The 24,286-nt window shown below is 29.2% G+C and overlaps 1 protein-coding gene across 1 annotated transcript in view; it reads right to left on the bottom strand.

Annotated features, from left to right (window-relative positions):
* Positions 1–1,499: 1,499 nt before the first annotated feature.
* Positions 1,500–24,286, bottom strand: part of LOC105362392 (neo-calmodulin) — a 70,898-nt gene continuing 48,111 nt past the window's right edge. Inside the window, exons 4-6 of the mRNA XM_011499831.1 lie at positions 10,203–10,293; positions 4,513–4,569; positions 1,500–1,658 (exon numbers count right to left, since the gene is read on the bottom strand). Coding sequence (XP_011498133.1) covers positions 1,543–1,658; positions 4,513–4,569; positions 10,203–10,293 — 264 coding nt within the window. The 3' untranslated portion in view covers positions 1,500–1,542. The remainder of the gene's footprint in view (positions 1,659–4,512; positions 4,570–10,202; positions 10,294–24,286) is intronic.

Here is a 24,286-nt window from a genome sequence, read left to right as displayed (position 1 = left end):
CCGAGATAATCGAATATATTTATTGAAATTTTGATCCTCATTGCATAAAATATCATTTAATTCGTTTAACATTTTTTTGTTTACTTTAGCAAAAAACAACAACAAAAAAACAACAACAAAAAAACAACAACAAAAGAAAAACAAATAAAGAAGAAGATATTTTAGTTATTTAATATTGTTATTTAATTAACGTGTGACATTCTTATGCGTTATTTTTATATCATTTATCGATTATCATTAGCTTGTTACATTTAAAAATGTCAGATCCTTATTATTTTTTCCATACGAGGTGAAATGCTACGGTGATAAATTGCTTTTCTGCGAGTCAGTTCCTTAATTTATATCTATTATATAATAAATAGGACTATTATATTTAATACATTATTTTCATATACGATAATTATTGTACCTAAACTATATGAAAATATATAGTAAATTATATACAAGAATTATACAAAAATTCTCGAATATGCAAATTAAATATTAGAAATGAATCGATTGCATTAATGTCACATGCGATTCGAAAATTTAATAAAATATTAACAATGTGAATGTTCGATACAGTTTTTCTAATCCAATCTGTTATTATTTTACAATAGCAATAAAACTGAAAAAAAAAGTCACAATACTAATTAATTGGTAGTTGCGCTGATTAATGGAATCGGAACAAATAATAATAAAATAGAAAGTAAATATTCGCTCGTTGTTAATTATAATAAATTAACTTAACGTTAATGACTTTGACGTGTGTGCGATTACTAGCTAAAGTTATAATATGCGATAATAAGAGAGTCCGCTCGATTGTTTCATGTAACAAATGTGCAGAAGAAATTCGTCGTTATAGTGCAAAAGCGGAAAAGTTTATCTTACTCGAGAAGTTATTGGGAACGATATAATTCCCAGGTAATCGCTACAGCTTCGTCCAGCCTTCGCGTTAACAAAGTCAACATTTCGATCGCAAGATAAATGGAACGCTTGACTGACGATTGCAAGAGATCGGATAAGGCTCTGGACCGCGCGGTGGAGGATGGGAAGCGGAGCGGGACACGCGAGTGCATTGCGCATGCGCACGCTGGCAATTTGCGCGAACGATCGTACCCGAGTGCTTACATCTAATGCGATTCGTAGCCTCAGCAATCGTAATGAAGTGCCGTCGTGATCGCATCTATTAACGATTGGCGGACCTGAGCGTGAGCATCCGCACTCCCTTCGCAGATTTTGAACGGACGCCAAATTTCGCATTTGTATTTCGTTCGCTGGACATTCGTGATTTTTGGACCTACTTCATCTTATTCATCACCTCTCCTTTCTCTTATCACTACTTCACATGCAGAACTATGAAGTGCTCTTGTAAATTTATTTTGGAATGATGGTAATGCACGATTGCCAATCGTTTCTTCTTCTTCTTCTTCTTCTTCTTCTTCTTCTTCGTTTATCTCGCCCCCCCCCCTCACTCACTCACTCTCTCTCTCTCTCTCTCTCTCGCTATCTCTTTTTCTAGCCCTCATTGCGGGTGGCTTTATTCATTTTTAGAGGAACAGATTAAAGTAGTTTCGGCGATTGGAGTCCCCCAGCAGCTCCATCCTCGTATTCGTACTCATCGTCCTCCTCTTCTTCGTCATCATCAATTCCTGGCTCACCGAGAGCGTGGACAAATTCTGCAAAGAAAAAGACACTGTTACATTATCTACATATAATTGATAATAATTACTAATCGTAAATCATAGTAACTTCTATATCAATTTATATAATTAGACAATATATATTTATACTCAATTTCATGAAAATACGTTAAATATGTTTAAAATTCAAAGAATGCAGAATAAATATATTGTACTAAGATAAAAGTTGATTTAAAATTAAAATAAATCAAGTTTATAGATCTGGGTGATGAAAAAATTGTTTACTTTTTATATTTTATCTTTGACAGTGCAGTTTACACGAACGAGGAAATTTTCAACATCAAACTTTTAGAGTTCAATATAATTTATATATAACTTGTTATAGACAATATTATAAGACAATGACTATTTTATTTCCTGTAAAAGTATTAACATTTACATAAATACAATTATATTAAATTACATAATAAATGTGAAACTATTGTACTTTTTGTTTTGATATTTCAACTATTTTTTTAAATTCCCATGGAAACATAAAATATAATGCTTAAATGCAAGAGTACGAGCCATTCAATTTTATTTATTTCTTGTGGTTCTGGGTTTTTTTTTTTTTTTTTTTTTTTTGTCTATCACTTGATTGTAAGCATCGATTATTTTCAGCATCAAGTTACAACAAAAGTCACGTAAAAGAAAAAACGAAATATCAGCTGGTACTGTTCTCTATAAAATTCTCTATAAAATATGATCATTCTCGAGATACAGTTATATCAGTCATGGGGATGTAGTTGCGAATACACATACGAGACGATTCTTGCGTGTCTGTGTCTAGAATGCAATGCCATGCTCACATTGGCTTTTTGAAATTGAAATATTAATTTGTAATTAAAATGCCGAAAGTAGGCAATGGAGATTGCTTGCCTTCTCGAATAAGAGATGGGAGATAAAAAAATTTCAAAACTTTATAGATTATAAATTTTTGATTTTGTAGAAATACATTTTATTAAATGGGTGGAGCTTTAAGTGGCTAAAATTTAGAAAATTGATTTATTTGGTATGAAAAGTGGAGATTCATTTAATTATTATTTCAATGTAAGTTCATTTTTGACTCTTTTAAACTAACTTTATAAGTTATTTATATTTATAAGATATTTCTATAATGATGATTGACTAGATAAATATAAAAATAAAAATTTTTAGCTTAATTTTAACGGTTAAAATATATTCATTCAATGTTCATTTATAATTATATCGAAAGACTTTAATTTAATTGTTCAATTACACAATGCCATTACAATTGGGTTTATTAAATTCAATTGATTTATATTATTTTTACAATATATAAGAAGACGAATTAATTTTTTTAATAAAAGTAAAATTAAAACATAAAAATTAAATCTGCAATTCAATACTTTTCTTTTAATGTCTATAATAATTTAAATATAATAAATAAATAAGAAAGTGTAATTTCTGAAATGTAAAATGGAAAATGGAAAGTTCTTAAAGTTATATAAAAATCGATTAAACAACTTTATTAAATAAATTAAGCAGCTTTATTATTTTCATGGAAAAAGATAATTAGAAAAAGTGTATATATATTCGCGAGTGTTTATGTTTGTTGATAATGGAATTTCACTTACAAAGTTTGTACAGCAATTTATATGGGTGGCATAAGTAAGCCCTAGAGAAAATAATTTGTTGAGCACTTTAATGTAATTACAAAAAAATTTTCGTTGAATGGGATAATCAATTCTTAAAATTTAACTGATTCTTTTGTAAAAATTAGAAAAGCTAAAGCTATTTAAAATAATATGTATGTTGTAATGTCATTATCAACGTAATAATTTTCAAACATCTCTATTTTTCTATTAATTTATCCACTGCTTTTCTTTGACTTTAATATTTACATTAGAAGATTTAGAAGATTTATGTTTTACTTCGAAGAATAAAATTAATAAAAACAATAGTATTATCGTAGAATTAAACAAATAACACGAAAGTTCTTTAAATATGAAAGGTAAATAAACTATTGTTTATCATGATAAATTATTACAAAAATTATTTCGAACATTATTATAAACTTATTATAAATTATGTATTATTATTAATTTAATAATTATTATTTTATAATATATATATATATATATATATATATCGTACCATTATTTATTTAATTATATCTTATTGAATTTAACAAATAGATCTAATTTTCGTATTTGGAATAATCGAAAAATTGTTTTGTAAAATGAATATTTTCATTATCCTTTTATAAATAGTCGTAAATATATGTTCCATCCTTATTAATCCCTTTGTATCTTCATGACAAACGAATATCTTGGCAAATTTGTTTTCACAATGATACTTTCACGAACATTCTAAGGTTCTTTCTAACAATTATAAATTATAATTATTTCATAATTATAATATTATTTATGGCATTGAAATTCTTTATATATTCTCTATAAAGTATTCATCTTCAAAAATCCACTTTAATTTTCTTATTTACAATATTTTTACTGCCTATGATATTTGGATTAAAAATTTGGATATAAACTATTGGTATATAAATATAAGGCGCACACATCAAAATATTATAAATTTAAAAACAACTGTCGAATAGAGAATGTTTTACATTAAATAAAATAGCGTTTCAAGTGCCGTAATTTTATGTAACATTTTCATCAAATTAAATGTATGCATCCAATAGAATTTGTCATTTCCGAATAATAATATTTTATCACAAACACTGTGTTACCTTGTTTACTATCGGTACATTGAATAAATAATTGTTGAGTATTTATTTGTTTTCAAATCAAAGCTTTAGATTTAGCATTGAGGATTTGACTCGACGCAACTCATTCATGAAAATAAGTTTAGCACAATTTTCTCTTACCATAGAAATCGATTCGTCCATCTCCGTCCACATCCACTTCCTTGATCATATCTTGAACTACAACAAAGAAACACAGAAAAATAAATGTACATTTATGTGACAAATTGCTGCAATAAACAGACTGGTAATATAATATGAAAAGGCGAATGTCTTAATTTTCGGTCGAATGAAACCATACGATTGCTCGGTCGAGTTTTTATTCTTATTAGGATAATTATTATCAATAACAATAATTATACAATGTTTCATGCTTGTTTCTGCAATTGGGATTATCGAGTGGAGTGCATTTTTACATGAGCAAGCCTACAATTTAGAGATAGCGAGAGAGAGAGAGAGAGAGAGAGAGACAATAAGTATGTATGCCTCTTGTCGCATTGTTGTACTATAATTGTTTTATCAGCGCCTGTTTATGCTCAGGTTAGAGCTCAAATTGGGGTTTCCCTGGGTTTTTCCCTCAACAAGTTTCCACTCGTGCTTTCAGTAACGCCCATAGCATGGGCATAAGAACAACAGGTATGTGTTAATAAAATTGAAATAAGTATTTCATTTTATGAAGGATAATTGTCAATGCAAATATTCTTCTTATATTATTGTATAATTGATTAATCATCGATATTTTATTTATATTGAATTTTAATTATACGTTATTTTAATCTGTTTGCACCTAGAATGTATGATAATTAATTATATTAATTGTACTTAAACAAGACCTCATGAACAATGTAAAATAGATAATGAATTTCCATAAATTTCTATAATTGATTTAAATAAGAATTGATAAATTTAACAATTTCATCAACTATTACCACAATAATAATGTGGAGATTCAATACTTTAGTTTATTTTTTTTTGTTTTTTGTTTTTTTTTTTTCCTCTTATAGAAGTCTAATTTAAAATAAATAATATCTTTACTTTAATTTTTAACATTAAAAAATAATTACATATCAATAAGAAAACTTGATGAAAAAGAAAAATCCATTTGTTTATTAAATTTATTTAATATAAATATCTTAGAAATATCTTATAAATTACTTATAAATATAAATTAACAAAAAAAAAAAAAAAAAAAAAAAAAAAAAAAACATTTTAATAGAAATTTTGATTCAAATGAATATGCAAACGCTATTAATTTAATGTATTGGTCGAAAGGAATTTTATTGGTACAAATCTTTACGTAAAATAATTTTGTTTCAATTACAATTTATTTAGCTGCCTAGCCTCTTAGCTGTAAGGGAATAAATTTCTAATAAATATAATGAAATAATAATTCGAGAATGAATTTCCTAATGATTTATTAGTTTCTTATATATATATATATATATATATATATATATATATATATATATATATATATATATTGAAAGATTAACTATAGTAGCAAAACTTTTAGTTCGCCACAACTTCAGAGTTTTGATTGCTGATAAATTGTGTGCGTAGCTTCCCAACATGTTTCTACGGGTAGAATTATTTTATAAATATTCTATAGTTTGCTAATTAATCTCACGTAACATTACCTTTATTCTATTTGACCAAATACATTATAATTATGAGTAATTAGAATTAATGGTCAATCGTTGAATATTTTACATTGTAATTACTTGAGAAAATAAAATAAAATAATTGAGCAATAATGTGATTTGAGCAGGGCAAGCAGCTGATTTAACAAATAAATACCGCAGAGATATAATTTTTGAGAATAATTTTAAATAGTGAGAGTTCATAGGTCTCTCATAAGAAAAAGCCTAAACAATATTAATGACAGAGCTTACGCCGAATAGTTCACAAGTCATTGAATAAGAAATTATATATCGCACAAATTACTTTTTACGAATCATAAATCATAAAGATTACTCTCACGACGTCTGCCTAATTATTTCGCTCTATTATTCATCTCACCAAGAGAATCCTTCTATATTTTCACGATATCCTAGATACATGCAAGGACTTAGTCTCGTTGATCTACAGCCATTTGCATAATGTATAAGTAAAGACTAACGTAAACGTGCTTATCGTGATATCGCAAATGATTCTCTATAAATTCTAATGTATAGCTACGATCAAGTATTTAACTCTGTTAACACAAACTTTTTCCTGCCAAAGTTATAATAAAGCGCGTACGGCCTTACCCGCCGGTTTCACCATTAATTATTCCGCAATGTGCATACGTATAATCACGCTTCTGAAAGCAATTAAGGTCTCGCGAGAGCCTTGGAATATTTCATCTTGTAGGCGATAGAAGCCAACAAAAAAAAAAAAAAAAAAAAAAAAAAAAAAAAAAAAAAAAAAAACAAGAAACAAAAAAAAAACATAAAAATAAAAAAAAAATCAAGATGAAAAAAGGTCTGAGACCTTTTCATTAGAGCGTTTGCTTACAAATTGTCTCTCCTCCTCATCTCGTCTATCGGACGTTTAATTTTCGGAGCACTAAATGCCAAGTTTTGCCTGTGAGTTTCGAGATTTGCAATTCAAAAGTGTCAGAATTCTTGTGCATTGAGTATATATACATGTAATACACAAAAGGGCTTACGGACTTAAGAGATAAGATTTAGTAAACTTCTAATTTAGTAGAAAAATTGGCCCTATCATCTTATTAATTATTCTTGTCCCTTGTTAGCTTGTAGAATGAGGTTAAAAATGTCAAGCTATACGAAAAAACGCGCAAATTTGTCCATTTAAAGGATTATCTCATTAGCACGGACGCACATCATTATGATATATAAAATATTTATCCATATAAGCAGGTATATTAGTTGAAACAAAAAAATATTCAGTAATATACATTCACGTACAATCGTGTATATGAAACATCGAGGGATTTTTATTGTTACATGCATGATAGAAAATAACGATACTGTAAGGACAATCGATCCTTTATTTGGTTTCAGTTAGAAAAAATTTGTAGTTGAAAAAAAAATTACGTCAACGTAATTGAAAAATCTAAGAGTAATATACGTACTTTTATTTTAAAGATAAAAATCATTAAAAGTATCGATATATTGATATATTATAAATATATAATAAGAAATTTAATCCACGATTATTTTGATAATTTTAATAATTGGCGTAAAGTGATAATTAGCGATTCTCATTAGCATTCGTTTATCGCTGAAGTCTATATTTAATCATCGTAAAATTGAAAAGAGAAAAATATTTGCTCTTGAAAGCTGAAGGAATTTACATTTAATTCAATATAACCAATAGTTATAAATGTTTATATATATATATATATATATATATATATATATATGAATATCGAATTAATTTAATAATTATATAGATTATTTGTAAATAATATTTTTATTATAAATATTTGAAGAAAAGAATGTCTGAAAGGAAAATTCTTGAATTAACAAATTATATATAATAAATATTAAAAAAGAAAAAAAAATCTTGTCTTAGATTTTCTTTTTCACCAAGTATTGATTATCGTTATCATGAAGGTATGGATGTCAATATTTATTGCATAGTATAGTGGTCAGACGAATAAAATTATGAAAACTATGACATATTGAAATGTTTGGAAAATGTTGAAACGAAATGAGAACTTTAAGGTAAGAAATAAATCGACAGGATGCTTATAAAAATTTCATATTTATAATATCATTGGATAAAAATTCCTATATTTTTGTGCGTAAATTTTAGTCTTTGTTGTTATCAAACACATGGCATATCGACTGTGCGCGTTTATATAATGAACTTCTTGGAAATATTTTAGCGAGAAAGTGAGTAAATTTTCTGTAATTCGCGAATAACTTAAGTCTTCCACTCGTCATGGAAACTCCTAACTAACACAAAATCGTATTGTTTTAACCATATAAAGCGTATGTCTAGTTGTCATCAATTAATCAATTAATTAAAATTGAAGCTAAAAAGCGAGCTGGACAGAAAAAAAATCAATAAAGGATAGCTGTGATAGAGAAAAAGGTTGCCGAAGACGGACGATGAATTTATTCCGTTGGAACTTTATCAAGCTCTTAGCTAAAGTACCATTGCGCTCCCTAACGAAACTCAACAGAAATCATAAAGATGATAGCCTTTTTCTCTTTTCCCGTGCAATTTTATATCAAAAGCATAACACTTAATGAAGGCGCGCGCACGGTACTTTGTCAGACAGACTATTTATATTCTTATGAAATTCTTTAACTTTTTTTTTTTTTTTTTTTTTTTTTTTTTTTTTTTTTTTTTTACTAAATTACGAGAAATATGATTTAATTACACGTTTTATCCTTGTAGTGCATATATTTTCTGCTTTTTTTTTTAATTTCCTCTTATTAAAGCGCATAAAATCAAACTGGATGCACTTAGTATTGGATTTTTTTACTTTATTAAACTAAAATGTAATTTGATGTTGACAATTTTTTTTTTTATACCTATTTTTGTCATTTCTTGAACATATTCGATATTCCAAATTCGAAGAAACGTTTTTCTTTAATAAATCATTAGCGTACTGTACTTACATTAATCATTCATCCTTTCATTATATAATTTTGTGAACATCAGTTTAATGAGTTTCTTAATTACAGTGACTCATTTCTTTAAACAGTAGAAAATGAGTCAAATTTTTGCCTTGATAAAAGTTTTCTTATTTTCTCGTAAAAAATGATGCAACAAGTAAGACAAGTTCTAGGAGCCGTTGTGACCGTTACTTTTCATTATGTTTTTGATTTAAAAAATTTCCTCCCTACTCTACGATTAAAATGCGTGGAAAGACATTTCTTTGTGATTGAAAATATTTTTAATTTGTGACAATTTAAATATGCGATATATTTATGCGACATCATTATGACGAACGTTAATATAATTTATAACAAAGTTCATGAAAATTATAATCAATTTCGTTATTGCATCAATTAATCGTCATAATTGATATAAAAGTAAATTTATCATTGTACTCTTTAAAATTCCGTATCTCTTTGAAATAAATTTTTAATATTTGATAATTAGGCTATAATTTATGGATATTTAACTTCGTATTATAACCGATATTATAGATATCCACATGTGTACATATATATATATATATATATATATATATATATATATATATATTTCAAGAACGAGTTTTACATTTGATAGGAAATAATCATCCGAACACTTGTTCGATGTCTCGCGACAATATTAGGGTTATTATAATTGCTATTGGTACGTATATTACGATGACAAGGTATTTAAATGGCGCAAGATAACGTTGATTCCGCATGGATGTAGGAGAAAGGAAAATTATGCGGTTTGGTATCGCGATCGTAGATTTGCCATGGAGAGAAAATATGTGACGTAAAATGAAAATAAGGTAAGCGGCAGTGAGCTTTAGAGTAACGACGCAGACAAAGTCGTCGGGCGCAATGTTGTCGGCAATGGAACTATTGTGAGCGCCGCAGTTATGCCAACTCTTGACTTTTCCGCGAGGCTTGAGAAAATATTTAAAGCTGCGCTGTATTTGCAACTCCGTTGGCTGATCGCGCGTCTCTCAATGGCTTATGGCATTCATTTAAGCACGGCGGCGGCCTTACAGTCCTTGAAGTCGACATTGATTTTTAAAAATCAACTCACGAGGTTGAAATTTTTTTTTTATGGGAAAAATTGGGCGCCCGGTAATTTCACGCAGTGACAGAAATGGATCATGGAAACTATAAGTTTGTCTAATGAAGGTAATGAACGACTCGATTGAATGAATGATTAAATAGTCTTACTCTCTTCCTCGGAGAGATTCTTGCCGAGACATTGAAGCACAGCTTGGAGATCCGAAGCAGTGATGTAGCCACGATTGTGCTTGTCAAATACCTAAAACATGAATGGATAAAAATAATTGTCTTATTATTATTAAATGAGTAGTAGCGATGCTCGGGAATAAATACGATAAATTATTCAATCTTACTTCAAACTACTATTATAAATTTTAATATATTTTTTGTGATTCGTCGTGCATCGATTGGCATTATAAATATGAATATTGCACTTTCGTATATTGTATATTCGTATATATGTACGATGTTAAAAATAAATTTATTGGTCAAATAATTAACTGCGCGGTTTTCTTAATAAACGAATAAACAAAGCATATATGAATTGTAATAAAATTGATTTATTTGAAATCTGCTGTAAAGTTTTATTAAAATTGACTCTTCAATTTTAGAATTTAAATGGTTAACTATACTTTTCAAAGAATGTGTAAATATTGCATTTATATTAATTATTTATTTATACTATTCGTTCCCCCGTATTATACTTCATATTCAATAATAATAATAACGATATTTATAACAACAACAACAACAACAACAACATCATCGTCTTCGTCGTCGTCCTCCTTCTCGTCAAAATAGTATAAACTATTTATTTCATATTCCTCAATATAAAAGTCATAGTAAATATAAGCGAATATTAATGAAATCAAATATTACACGTTGATAAAATAATAAAAATCAATATAATTGCTATTCTCAAGATATAAAAAAAAAAACTTGAAAATTTAATTCCTCTCTATGCAAAGTATTCAACAAATTATCATCTTTGGAACGTATAAATATAGTAAGAAATGAAATCCGATAATTAATTGATCCTTTGCTCGAATAATTCGCCCGGACTATAATTATAAATTCAAAACCATTTTTCCGATCGATCCGATTGATAATGTAGTAAATAAAAGTAAGCAATTAAAGATAAAGTTGGAAAAGATACGTTACATGCGATTTATTAATGGACTAGGAGTTGTTAAATTCGTTGGCGAATAGTTGATGGATCTATGGCGTTGATCGAAATTCCACGCAGGCACATTGAGAGGATAATTGCCGATAATTTGGAAAATACCCCTACAACTTCAAACTAGAACGTAGCTCCAAGAGATTAAAGAACAAGATAATTCTAAATAACTCGATGCGTCTGTTTGTTCGTGGTGCAGAGTCCGTAAGCCGGCATTGAATACTTCAATGAGCATTGCAAAAGTAATTGAACTCCAATGCCAACTACAAAGAGCCGAGAAAGCGCAGTTAGTGTACGAGTTACCGAAAAAAACTTGCCGAATTCCTGATCTTCGGTTCTAAAAGGGCAAATGGGATGTGGAATGGTGCATGTGCTTTGAAAATCTGCAGCTTACTGGCGCACAACAGGATCCAGCAATAGGATCATACGGTATGCTGATAAAGTGCTCGTAAAATGCCGATGATCGAGTGAGATGGCGAACGATTCAGGAAGGCGAATTTGAAATAAGTTCGTGGAAGTCTTGAAAGTGGAAGCGACTCGCTCGTGTGCCCATGTGTGGATGTGGCAGTGTGAAAGCGCAGGGTGCTTGCTAGTCGACTAGATAGAAGTGCCGATTCTTTGGTTGAGAGAATAAGCGAGATATTGGAAATAAAGGCGAGGTTGAGCGAAATTGAATTCAGAGAACTTTTATTGAAATAAAACTGAATGTATTACTTCTTAATCTGGCCGCTCGTGCATTCATTAAAATAAATCAATTGATTTGATTTACAGACTTGTTTATTGCTATTCTGTATGACCAGCCAAATTGATCATACGAAGGGAGTGTATTAAGAGTGCGGACGTAGGAGAAATTGATAGAATAAAGTGTAATTCGGATTAAAAAACTTCGTCGAATGAAAATGCCGAAGGGAAATTAACTTTAAGGCCGAAATCAGTAATTCGAATTGAATGATAAAATTTCCCTCTTTTATTTTATTTTGAATGAAAGAAACGATCTTTCCGTATGCCCGCTGGAATAAGGGGAGTGGATATTTTTTTTTTTTTTTTGTATGTAAATAAAACGCGAAATTTTTATTAAAAGCAATAAAATTTTAAGAGTTCAATTAATTATGAAATATAATTCAGTTTAATATATTTCCGTTATGTAACTTTTTAATTTTCCAGGATACAAAATAAATATTTAGAAAAACAACTTCATATTCTTCAATGTCAATTTAAAAATGAATTAATAAATCTTTTTTCGGGACAATCGATGAAACAATGATTTTTAAATGTAAATAAATATATACGTTTCTTACAAATAAGCTTATACATGAATTTTGCAAAAAAAAATTATTTTATAGTAATAATTTAAATGCAATTTTTTCATGAATTAAACTAATGTTTTAAATACATCTACTTACAATAGAAGCTAGGACTATTAAATTCATTATTTAAATAAATTCCACGTAATAATTCTAATTTTACGTATGCTTATTGCACTTTATCTGTGCTAATTTCATAAATCTAATTATAACTAGTAACATAATAATTATATATTCATATGAAATTTGAAGATATCCAAATGGGGATAAAAAGATGCTTTGTTGTAAGAATTCACATGATTCTTGATTCTGATAATATTTTCTTTTTTTCTTTTTAACATTATGTGCAAATATAATACGCTTAGTGCTGAAATTATGATATGAACAACATTGCAAATAATATTTCAAATATAATAATATTTGAAGTTTAATAATTATTTTTAACCGCCAAATTTATCGTGGCTATTTTAGTATATTTAGTATGAAAGCTTATTGGAGCAGAAAGTTAAATTAAAACATTTGAAAAAAAAAAATCAAAGAAAAAACGAAAAAAATACAATAAAAAAACATCCGCTGTATCACCGTATATTTTTAAAGTATATAGAAAAAAATGTAAATACGATGTATGTTTTATTATATATAAATGAATCGTTCTGCAGTTAATATTTATTTTAACTTCATGAAGTAATATTTGAATTAATTTAATATTAAAAAAAAAAGTCGGGATAATGTATAAAACAATTTTAATTGACTTTTAAGTACTAAATGAGCTTTAAATTTTTTTAATAGTTTAAATTTTCTAACTCCCTATCATCTCCGATTAATATAATAAAACAGAAGTAACATTGACAATATCTACAGCATCTTTTAATATTTTATATTTTCTCAAATTCCTAAAAATATACTTTAATATTATTTTATTCTTTCAATATACACATTGCGTATACTGTTTCTACATTCCAATAAACATAAAGTTTAAAAATGTAACATGGAAAACACGATATCTTATTCATATATAATTATTATAGATATTGTTCGATACTTTACATAGCAGAAGTGTTAAATTTATTTGACATGAACATTACATGGAATCTTTCTCACTAAGAAACTACATTTGCGCTTACATTCGTATAAGTCCGAGAAAAATTGAGATAAAGAGAAACGTGTAAAGTCGTTCATCTTACTAAAACGATTAGAGTAGTAAAATAATGCAAGATCTGGTTAATATAAGAATGGCAATGGCAATCGTAGACTCATTGTGTAATTTTATGTGAAATTAATGAAAATGCTTTGTAGCTAGTTTATGCAGTTTGATTTTCAAATGCTCGAAGGTAAATATTAAATTTGATTAAATAAATCGGTGGCCTCGAACAATTTACTAAATATTACTACATATTGAAATTTACCATTCACAACTACTATAAACAAGAAAATCCATTAGCCATTTGGGAAAAACTATGTAACCCATACGGCCAAGCGACGAAGTAAAAATTATGAAATGCGACACGTTGGTCAATCCGAGCGACTCGCTGAACTTTAAAAATATAATTACATCATACGTTTCGATGAACATAAATTTCTTTCTAAATAACTTCTAAATCTCGCAAATTCATATACGATGATCTTCTTAACAAGCGATAAACATTTTATAATCGTCTTTTCAATATCGCCGACCGTCAGTACGAAACAGTGACGCGTATCGAAATGGCAACCGGGTGATCAAATAATCTCTTCGCAATTTAAAATCAAAGCTGACGTGTCGCGCTCGTGCCAAGAGGCAAATCAGCCTCACCCGGGGCAACGTTAACGAGCTTCCTCCGCGCGATTATTAACGACGACCGACTGCCTCGGGGACAACGAGACAGAGAACCAATTGAATGGGACTTGAAAAATGGAAGTGGAATTGATGGGCGTCGCAGTTGCGGCGCGGTTCGCCCCCAACTCCGACATTTCCAATTCGCCCGGCAATTTCACGGGCTCGTAATCATCTTATAAGCATTTGGGCGGCTTTTAAGTAGCCCCGAACCGCTAGTATTATTATTATTATTATTATTATTATTATTATTCGAGTGAAATCAATGACATAACCGCAGCATCGATGATATCGTTGGATCTTTGGCTGTGACCTTGCTTGGTGAGCCCGGAGGTATCGCGTGGTCCTTTTCCTCTTACGATTTTGCCTTTGATGTTCCCAGAGGATAATGCACTCGATTAGTTCTCTACTCTTCACTTCCTCCGGGACTTGGATCTCTGGAATCTTCATTTTTCTTCCATTTTTCATTATCCAGATTCGAGCGCGTTTGATACGGTAAAGCGTTAGTATTTAGTTTTTTTCAGGATATAAAGGACTTAAAATTGGCGATTAAAAATAACGAAAGGACGGACAATATTAAAATGTCGCATTGTTTTGCTGTGAGTCGAGGTCGACGATTAAACGATTACATAAACATTGATACGATAAAATGAAATTTTTTTCGTATTGGACAATGACGATTCATTCGCAAAACTGTTAATATTACTTTACAGCCATTTGGTTAGATTTTGTCACAATATCAATTGCAAGTTAATGTCACAGCTTATTTCAGATAAATACGGTAAATTATACTATACGTAGTTCTCATATCCTTTTGGACATTAATGTTTATAATGGATATTGATAATGTGTTAAGCAAACGTTTCATATACATGGAGTGAACATAGAATTATGTTACACGAGTAAATTCAATATTTAATTCAATTTAAGTAATAGTTCGATATAGGCATAACAAACAATAGATGTATGTAACAATCAGCAATAAGAAATAATAAACTACATTCACTTACGGGTTTGAATGTTTATTAAAATTTTTCTAAAGAATTCCCATCATCATTTAAAAAAGCTTCTATTTCTCTTTACGATAAAAAAAAAATTTTTCTCTTTTAACTCCCTGATTTTAGCAAGAAACTTAAGCCTTCATTAAAAAATTTTTCTTCTCGTTTAAAAACCCTTTTAAAATACTTAATTATTATCGCTTTAATGTTTGAAATATTTGCATCGTCACTCTGGATTTTATTTTAATCGGAAAAGTAATCACCCGTGTTCGTTAATAACAATGTAATAATAATTATTGTGTGCATTTAACTATTTAATTTTAATTGAAAGTAGAAATGATAGAGTCCTAGTGGATATTAATAGGATTAATATTGTAAAACTTCTTGTTAATATTTTTCTAGTTGGAAAAGATTATTTACGAAAATTCTATTTTTAAAATTAGTCGGTAAAATTAGTTCCTTTCATAAATTAGTGGACAAGTATTCGAGAAATTTGTTGATCATAGATCTAACATAGTCCATATGAATGTCAGATTTCAGGCTATGATTATGTGATTATTTATAGTATTTGCTTAAACATAAGTAACGCACATTTAATCAAAGTGAGATTAAGTAAAAATTGTTAATTATGCTATTGTGAAATAAGTCATAATAATAATAATAGTAGGGTAAATCGGCAACGATCTTGGCTGATTCCTAATTGAGCGAAACAATGTATTTTCCGCGAACAAACTTATATCGATAATAACAAATACAGTTATTAGTCAAACGCCGTACCTATAATTAATAATAATGTCTAAAGCTAAATTTAAAAAGAATTAAAAGCAAAATATTTATGTAAAATAGTTCATGCCAGATAAATTTTGGTACAAGTGATGACTAGTTAGTCTAACATTTTAATTGAAAATAGTTCAATTAGAAATTACATACGACAAAGAAGGAACATCAGATAGTTAATTAATCTAGGATTTTTATATGGATAATCATACTCCCAAAGGTACAGCGGGTAATCGTATGTGCTATAAAAGTATTTAAAGTATGAATTTTAAACAAGGATTTAAAAATTTCATAAAGTATTTATTAAACAATGTGTACGACGACGCGCGAACATCATTCTGAACTTCCCTTCCAAATGAAATATTTATGAATTTTTAATTTTGTTATAAGTTTAACATTGAATGTTATTCATATTATATTATTCGTATTATTCACAGTATGTTGTTTAAAGTGAAGGATTAGTATTTGGAATACTGAACCGAGTTAAAGCATAAAGTTCGTTAAATACGAAAGTTGAATAACAAATATCGAGGATAAGAGCATTTTTGCAAAATCATTATGACAACTAAGATATTTCAATAGTTGTAAATTTTTTTATTTAATTATCGGCATTGATTATGAAATTAATCTTAAATATTTTTTGTACAGTTTTCTTTTATATGAAAATAAATTTATCGAAATTTGTAAAACACATCAAGACTCAAATAATTATATTAAAATAAAAATATTTTTGCTATCAATACAATTTTTTATAATTAAATGATGGTGAATAAAGATGGATTTCAATCGTAATACTGTAAACTTATACCAATGTTTATTTATAATATTTGACATAAAGTATTTAAATATGACACACCTCTAAATAAAATTAAAAAAGTTAATTACTATTTCTAATTAGATAGTATGTGTGCTAAAGTATGTATACACCCGTTTATACACAAATAGATTTTAACTCAAAATTTTTAAATTCACTTATCTTTAATAGATATTATAAAGATGAGCTAAATGCATAAAAAGATTGAAAAAAAGAAAAAGAAAAATTGTTTTCCGTTACATCGTGGTCGAAAAGTGTGAAAAAAATTATAAAACGAAACAATGTGTAACGAACGAGAGAAAGAAAAGAAAATTAGCGCGAGTGTAGGTTATTAAAGCACTCGTCGAGCTTTTTTTTGTATGTTGGCCGCGACTGTACGAATGCTCTGAAAAGCAAGTGAAAAGCTGAAAAATCACTTCTTGTCAGTGCGTGACGGTGTCAAATTAGTCAAAATTGAAGGATCATTCAGCATGACAATATCGTCATCAAGATTAAATTGGCATCGAGCATTCTCGTCAAATGTTAGCATTATCCTTTCAAATTATTCTCAATCGCTTTGAGAACTGACGTAAGCACACGAAATTTTTGTATAAAATTAAAATTTATTATCGATGCTCGCATTATTCGCTTCATTAGCATTGTGAATCTTCTATAGAACGAATCATTAACACAAGTCTTTATAATTTATAGGGTTATTGAAAATATATATATATCCAATGTAAATGAAATTTGTAGCGTTTGAATTTTTGAAAGAATAGTCTTTCATCTGTTTGCTGCGTCTTCTATGAAAGCAACGAAATTATTTTTTAATTGCAAATTTTAACTTGACTATATGGAAAAATAGTTTCTTCACCATTATTAAAAAACTATTTGAGACGTATGTTTGTGCTATATAATGCTAAATGCTGAAGTGGAATTTTCCAGTTTTAAATAAAAATTAAAATTTTTAATCCAAATAATATCATCGTTTGAAATGAAAAAATTCTTTCATTTGGCGGTATAAAAAGATTTTTGCTCAAATCTAAAAACATTGGATTCAACACAATAACAAAAAATCTACTACTGTAAGCAATTCGAAGAAAATTTGTTGCCACTCGGTATTCTAATAAATTAAGTTCATTTTCATGTGAGGGTATATTTTATAGATTATTTATATTTATATTTAATCGGACACTTAAATACAGATACAAATAATACAGAAAAAAAAAATAAAATAAAAAATACATCGTAAAATCCATTGTATATGCTGTAGAATAAGATTGCACGCGTCCCATTAGAAAAGGAAGTTTCAAAAGTATAATGAAATGTTGCGTAGTAAAACAAGAAGCATAAACCAATGAAAGTCATTAACTGCAATAAGCAATCGCACCATCCATTATTTCTGTAATTAGCAGCGTAAATGCGAGAGGAAATCAATCGGGAATATAAATTGAAGCGGTTGGTCCTGCGGCTAATGTAATATCATCAAAAATTTCAAATTAGAACATCAATTCGGCCATTGCATACTTACGGTACGCTTTGCTTGCTTTTAATCGAAATTAATACCAAATCTGCTATTTGATTCTTCTTGATCTATAATATTGTTTGTTATTTATGGTTTGCGCAATGTTGCTCCTACATCGCTGCACAGTGATGAATTCATTACAAATTCCAGAGTGTATTTATATTTTCTATTAATATGTTAGTTATTACGCAAGTTTTAATCAAGCATTATTCTACAGTTATTGGATTTATTGAAGCATTTTTTGATCATAGATTTTAATTTTACCGTTTATTGTTACGACTGAGAGCAGTAATGTGTAACTAATCTGTTAGCTTTCAACGAGAATTTCTTTTGCTTTGAATATGCCTTCTCAAGAAATCAATTGGCACACAGTCATTTTGCCTATACGCATTATATTATAAAAATATTTGAAAACAATAATAATTATAATTAGTTAATAATATAATAATAATAATAATTATTATTATTATTCAAGCAGAAGTAAATACGTGTATAGTGAGAGTTTAAAAGTACAACAGGAGAGGTAATATCCATTATGCATTTTTTTTTTTTTTTTTTTTTGATTTAAAATGAAAGTAAGAATTTTGAATGATTTGATATGAAGAGTGTAAAAAAAATTACAATTATCAATAATAAGTATAATAAACGTATGGACTTGGAGTTCGAATCTGACATAATAAATGTCCATTATGTAAAAGCTACGTTAAATGACGTTTGTTTAAACATTAAAAATTAAAACATCCTTAAAATTTGTATTTATTCCAATATTACTTCTTATATCATTAATCATATGTCTTATGAAAGATGTGATTTTTGTTGTAATTAATTGCTATACTTCCAAGAGAATGACATAAACAGTATATAATCCATTAAAACCATTAAATGAATTGGGTAGAGACAGAATGGAAAAAGCGTTTACGAGGTTTTATCTCTCGCGATTGTTAAAATGATCACTAAAATTATTTGCCAACCTAAAGTCATTTATATGAGCAGAATAAAATAAATAAGTGTTTTAATAAAATATATTATAGAATTATTGGCGAGGCGACAAATACAAATAATATCAATTGTTAAAAAAGTGTAAATAGTTAAAAGCAAAAGTGATTAATAAATAAGACAATTACAGCGGACATTAAATAAGACGATCTTACGCGTGGATGAAAAATAATGCACGAGTCGGTAGTAAAAGTATTGAAAAAAAGAAAGAAAAAAAAGAAAACACGTATTGTAGAATAATTAAGCGTGAAAAATATAATTTAATGATGAGCCGAATTTATTGGCCCGACTTGCGGCATTGTTAATAGTTTTTCTTTGTCGTTCTCATATAGAAAGCCGAAATGATTAATCGGCAGCGCCTGAACCTTCAATTAAATTCCCGTTAAATTATTACCAATGTGTTAGGTCTACGGCCCTCAAGCCTTTCACTGCCTACACTCGCGTGTTTCATCTTTACAATTTATCTGAGAGAAGCGCTCTTGCGAACTGAATATTTTGATGCTTGGGGGAAATAAATCTTGCCTCCCCTTCTCTCATTTGTCGACGCACACACGGCAACCGAAGAAAAATACTTCTCTCATCCTATATTAATCATTAAATAAAGGAGACTTTTTATTATCATGTAATTAATTCAATATTAAATGAAGCAGCTTTTAACAGCTTTTCTCGTTAAAGCCACTTATTATCTCATTAAATAAAATGAATATAATTCTTTCGTCTTGCTCGTCGGGTATGTTTAACTTGGCGCATATATTTCTTACTTAATGTGCCAAATGATGCCAAACAGTAATGAGCTTCTTAAATTTTAATTTAAGACAAGCCCCCGTTACCTTTAAGAGAAAAACCTCGGCTTTCAAACGTGTACTTTCGTCCAACAGAATTTGCAAATTCTTTATTCTTTTCTTCTTTCTCTCGTAGTAAGAGTGTTATAGCAGTGCAAGGCAGACTTCAATCTAGTTCGCGACGTCCATAATGGTTGATGATAAGTCTGCATAAATCGTCGTGCTATCGAATACATATATGCATTTATTTATAAAACCACCGCCGCATCATTCTTATAAAATAAATATCGAACGCAATGGTAAACTGTAATCTTACTTAATTAATAAATGAGTCGTTTATATCGATATGCCTAATAATTCAGAGGGAAAAATCGAACCGAGTGAACTTAATACGCTTTATGCATAAATAGAACGGTTAATGCCACCTTAACATAAGTGCCAATCACTTAACATAATACTTTAATTAGAGACAACAAAAAAAAAAAAAAAAAAAAATGTTGCTCTTTATGTTTGTCTTGCAACAATCGCCGTATTATATTATTCCATCATTATGGCGATTGTTCGATTCGATTCGCCGGCAGCGTGATTCGGGGCCTATTTACTTTGCCGCCAGTCCACTCAAGAAACTATGGTCGATTAAGTCCTTCCAATTACAATTATCCAAATATTATGCAGTAGGCATTTGGAAATGACGCGAAATCACAGTCGACGCGAAAAGTGTGGCGGCAAAGCTACATAAACCTGCTCGGTTGCCGAGTTGGAATATCCGAGTTCAGCCTCGGAGTTGGCCTCGATGTATTCGTAGCCAATGGTGATTGCGATGGGCCAAGGGCTATTGTAATGGCCGACGAGTACACGAAGTAAGCTGTAATTATAGAGTAGGTACGTCGATGAGCTCAGTCGTGGTAGAATGTAGCGGTGTGTCGCGTTTACCTAAGTAGATCGACGTTCCATTCGATAGTACTGGCCTGAGAAATCGGATGTTTGCGCTGATTCGCCGTTTCCATTGCTAATCGACACGTCGCTGTCTCTATAGCTGTAACAAGATTCGCATATCGAGTCGAGCCTCTCTTCCTCCCCTCCCGCCATCCTCCGCCGCTCTCTTTCACCTCGTCTCTCCGTATCTGTCTTGTTGTCCCTTGCTCCTCCTCGAGCAGCTGAATTAATAAACGCGACGATGAAGGAAGAGGTAAATTTTTCGAATCAACAAACGAATATATTGCCTTTCAAACGAATGTGTTTATGTGCGCGTGCGTGCGTGCGTGCGTGCGTGCGTGCGTGCGTGCGTGCGCGTGTTTATGTATTTATGACAATTAATTTAATTGCGTGTAGTGGAAGTAACGAGATAAAGGTTAAAGCTAAAATTCGGTAGTCCAGATATAATGGCCGTGAGGTGCGATAAGAGACAGAGGGACTATTAAATGAGCGTTTGATGGAAATTGTGAGGAGCTTATGTAGCGATATTATGTTTACATTAGCCAGATAGCTTTATGCTATTCAATAAATAAGTACCTTTGTACATAGGATGTAGGCATTGATTTTGTTGCCGTCTGTTCTATTAACTTCCTTACCGTTTTTTTTTCTTCTTATTTTTTTTTTTTTTTTTTTTTTTTTTTTTTTTTTTTCGTTCTTGCTCGTAATTACAAGGCTACGCTGTACAGAGACTATGCTATTACGAAGAAATACACGAGACTAGAAACATCAGCTTCTGATTATCTTATTTCCTCCTTCATTGCTATCGTCTTATTTCATTATGGACGCTTTTTCTCTTATTTATAGCCCTTATATTGTTCTGGCCCCTTTCATCGGTGAAGTTTAATTGACAGTGAAATTTTTCTAAGGATTTAGTTTTAATTTTAGAGCTTGAATTCCAATGTTCATTATCTTATTCATGTTGTTTAGTAAATTAAGCGAATCAAATGAAATGGAAGAGATGTGTAATTGTTATTATATTACAATGTAATTTTATGCAACGTGATACTATACAATTATATTACAACTACAAATTCTATTAACAAATGTGATGCTTTTCCTACAAAAAACAGCCAATAGATTGACATTCGTATAAGAACGATGTTTTTATATATCTAATTTACTTTTGGCAATTGAAAAAATAGAATCGTTACCTTACTACTTATTTATTAAAAATAAATTTAAAATATGTGCGTATTGTCGTTATTCTGCCGTCTAATCCAATATTATTTTGCTTATTTCTTGAATCTTGTGCTCATTTTATCACTTCTTTTTCTCAAATTAATTTACAACGTAAAGTTTATCTCTTAAAATATTTGTCCGTGAATGTTAAATGCAAGTAGAATGTAACTATGTACATTATTGCAAAGTTAGTGATAAACGATAAATTTGATAACCCGACAGACATTACGTATCGGCCATAATTTTAAAAATACGTATAGTTTTTCGTCTTCTTATTCAGCCATTTGAATATGCTAAATTAAAATTTTGATAATAAGCCGTCGTAACGACGTAGTTTTAAGCAATTTTTGATAGTTAATAAGCGAAGGAAAATAAAGTTGGACATTTATCTTGAATGTGGCCAGTACCGTCTGGTACAAACTACATGAACTTTCTCTACACATCATCTTTTTCCGTTTTACATTCGAGGTCTTATTTTAATTTCAAGTTATGCTTCAAATGACATTTTTAATTAATTGCTCAAAAATGATCTTTCCAAAGTCCCATGACATATTAATATTTTGTGAAACGTTGAAAATCATCCAAGAGGGCGATTTTAATTCATTGGCATATAAGTGTTAACATTCTATTTGCATTTCATCAATATGTCTAATGAATTTACAATATATTTTTTAACATTTTGCAAGCTACTTGTGTACTTACATAAATAAAGCCAATAATTATTTTTTATTATTATATTTATACTAATATACTTTCATAATACGAGTCAATAATGGAGCTAATTAATTATGTTATATATCTACAAATTTCAATATTATAATCATATGTCGTATCATTATTAAATAATATAAAGTTTTTATGGAAATTAAACGATAAAGTTATTTAGTAAATTTTAAAGTCATTTTAACTATAAATCATCTAATAATTTTCCTGATACTCATGCTCATATTCAATACAATAGTTCATAATTAATAATGAAGCAATAGATATAAAAAAATATTGCAAAATAATACAACGATACTTGGCATTATCGATTATTTTACAATACGATTGTAGCTTTATATAAGTTACTTTTTACAACATACTATATATAAGTAATATATGTGTATATTTAAAAAAAAATATCATTGTTGTGGACAATGATATCAATAATTATTGGGGAGAAATAACCTTTTTAACGCATATTTCGTGAATTGGAATTAAAATTTTTTAATAATAATTTTGTAATTTAAAGCCATTATGTTAATAATAATAATAATAATAATAATAATAATAATAAATAAAAATAATAGAAGAAGAAGAAGAAGAAGAAGAAGAAGAAGAAGAAGAAGAAGAAGAAGAAGAAGAAGAAGAAGAAGAAGAAGAAGAAGAAGAAGAAGAAGAAGAAGAAGAAGAAGAAGAAGAAGAAGAAGAAGAAGAAGAAGAAGAAGAAGAAGAAGAAGAAGTATAAATACCATAATAAGTATTTGTAAATAGTTTATATCCAACATTTATTCGTCTCTTTACATAGTCGATCAATTTAACTTATACATCATGCGATACAGCATAAGCTATTTACAATTAATTATCTTTTAATTCATACCTTTAACTTTCACATATTGATAAACTCATTCATTCTTAATCGCGTTGTTTATCATCTATAAACACACGGCATTTGGTTACTTCCATCAGCCACGTACCATCCAGACAAATAAACGTAGAATAACTGATCCTGAGCAGATTTTTAATGTAACCGTCGGTGCATCGGTCATTACGGCTGAAATTCATCTGAGCGAAACGAGTTCAATCGCCACCAAGTGGTAAAGAGGCGAAGGTAGATGTAGAGTGAGAGTGCGGTAGTTGTATAATGGCAGGGTATACATAACCACCAATAAGCCGATCGTTGCGTTTCATTTTCCCAATCATCCGCTCACTCTTCGCATCCCTTTACGCT

The sequence above is a fragment of the Ceratosolen solmsi genome, unplaced genomic scaffold (assembly GCF_000503995.2).
Source record: "Ceratosolen solmsi marchali unplaced genomic scaffold, CerSol_1.0 scaffold35, whole genome shotgun sequence".
In the NCBI taxonomy this organism is placed as follows: Eukaryota; Metazoa; Arthropoda; class Insecta; order Hymenoptera; family Agaonidae; genus Ceratosolen; species Ceratosolen solmsi.
The sequence above is the reverse complement of the archived record's forward strand: the minus strand, read 5'-3'. Positions and strand labels throughout refer to the sequence as shown.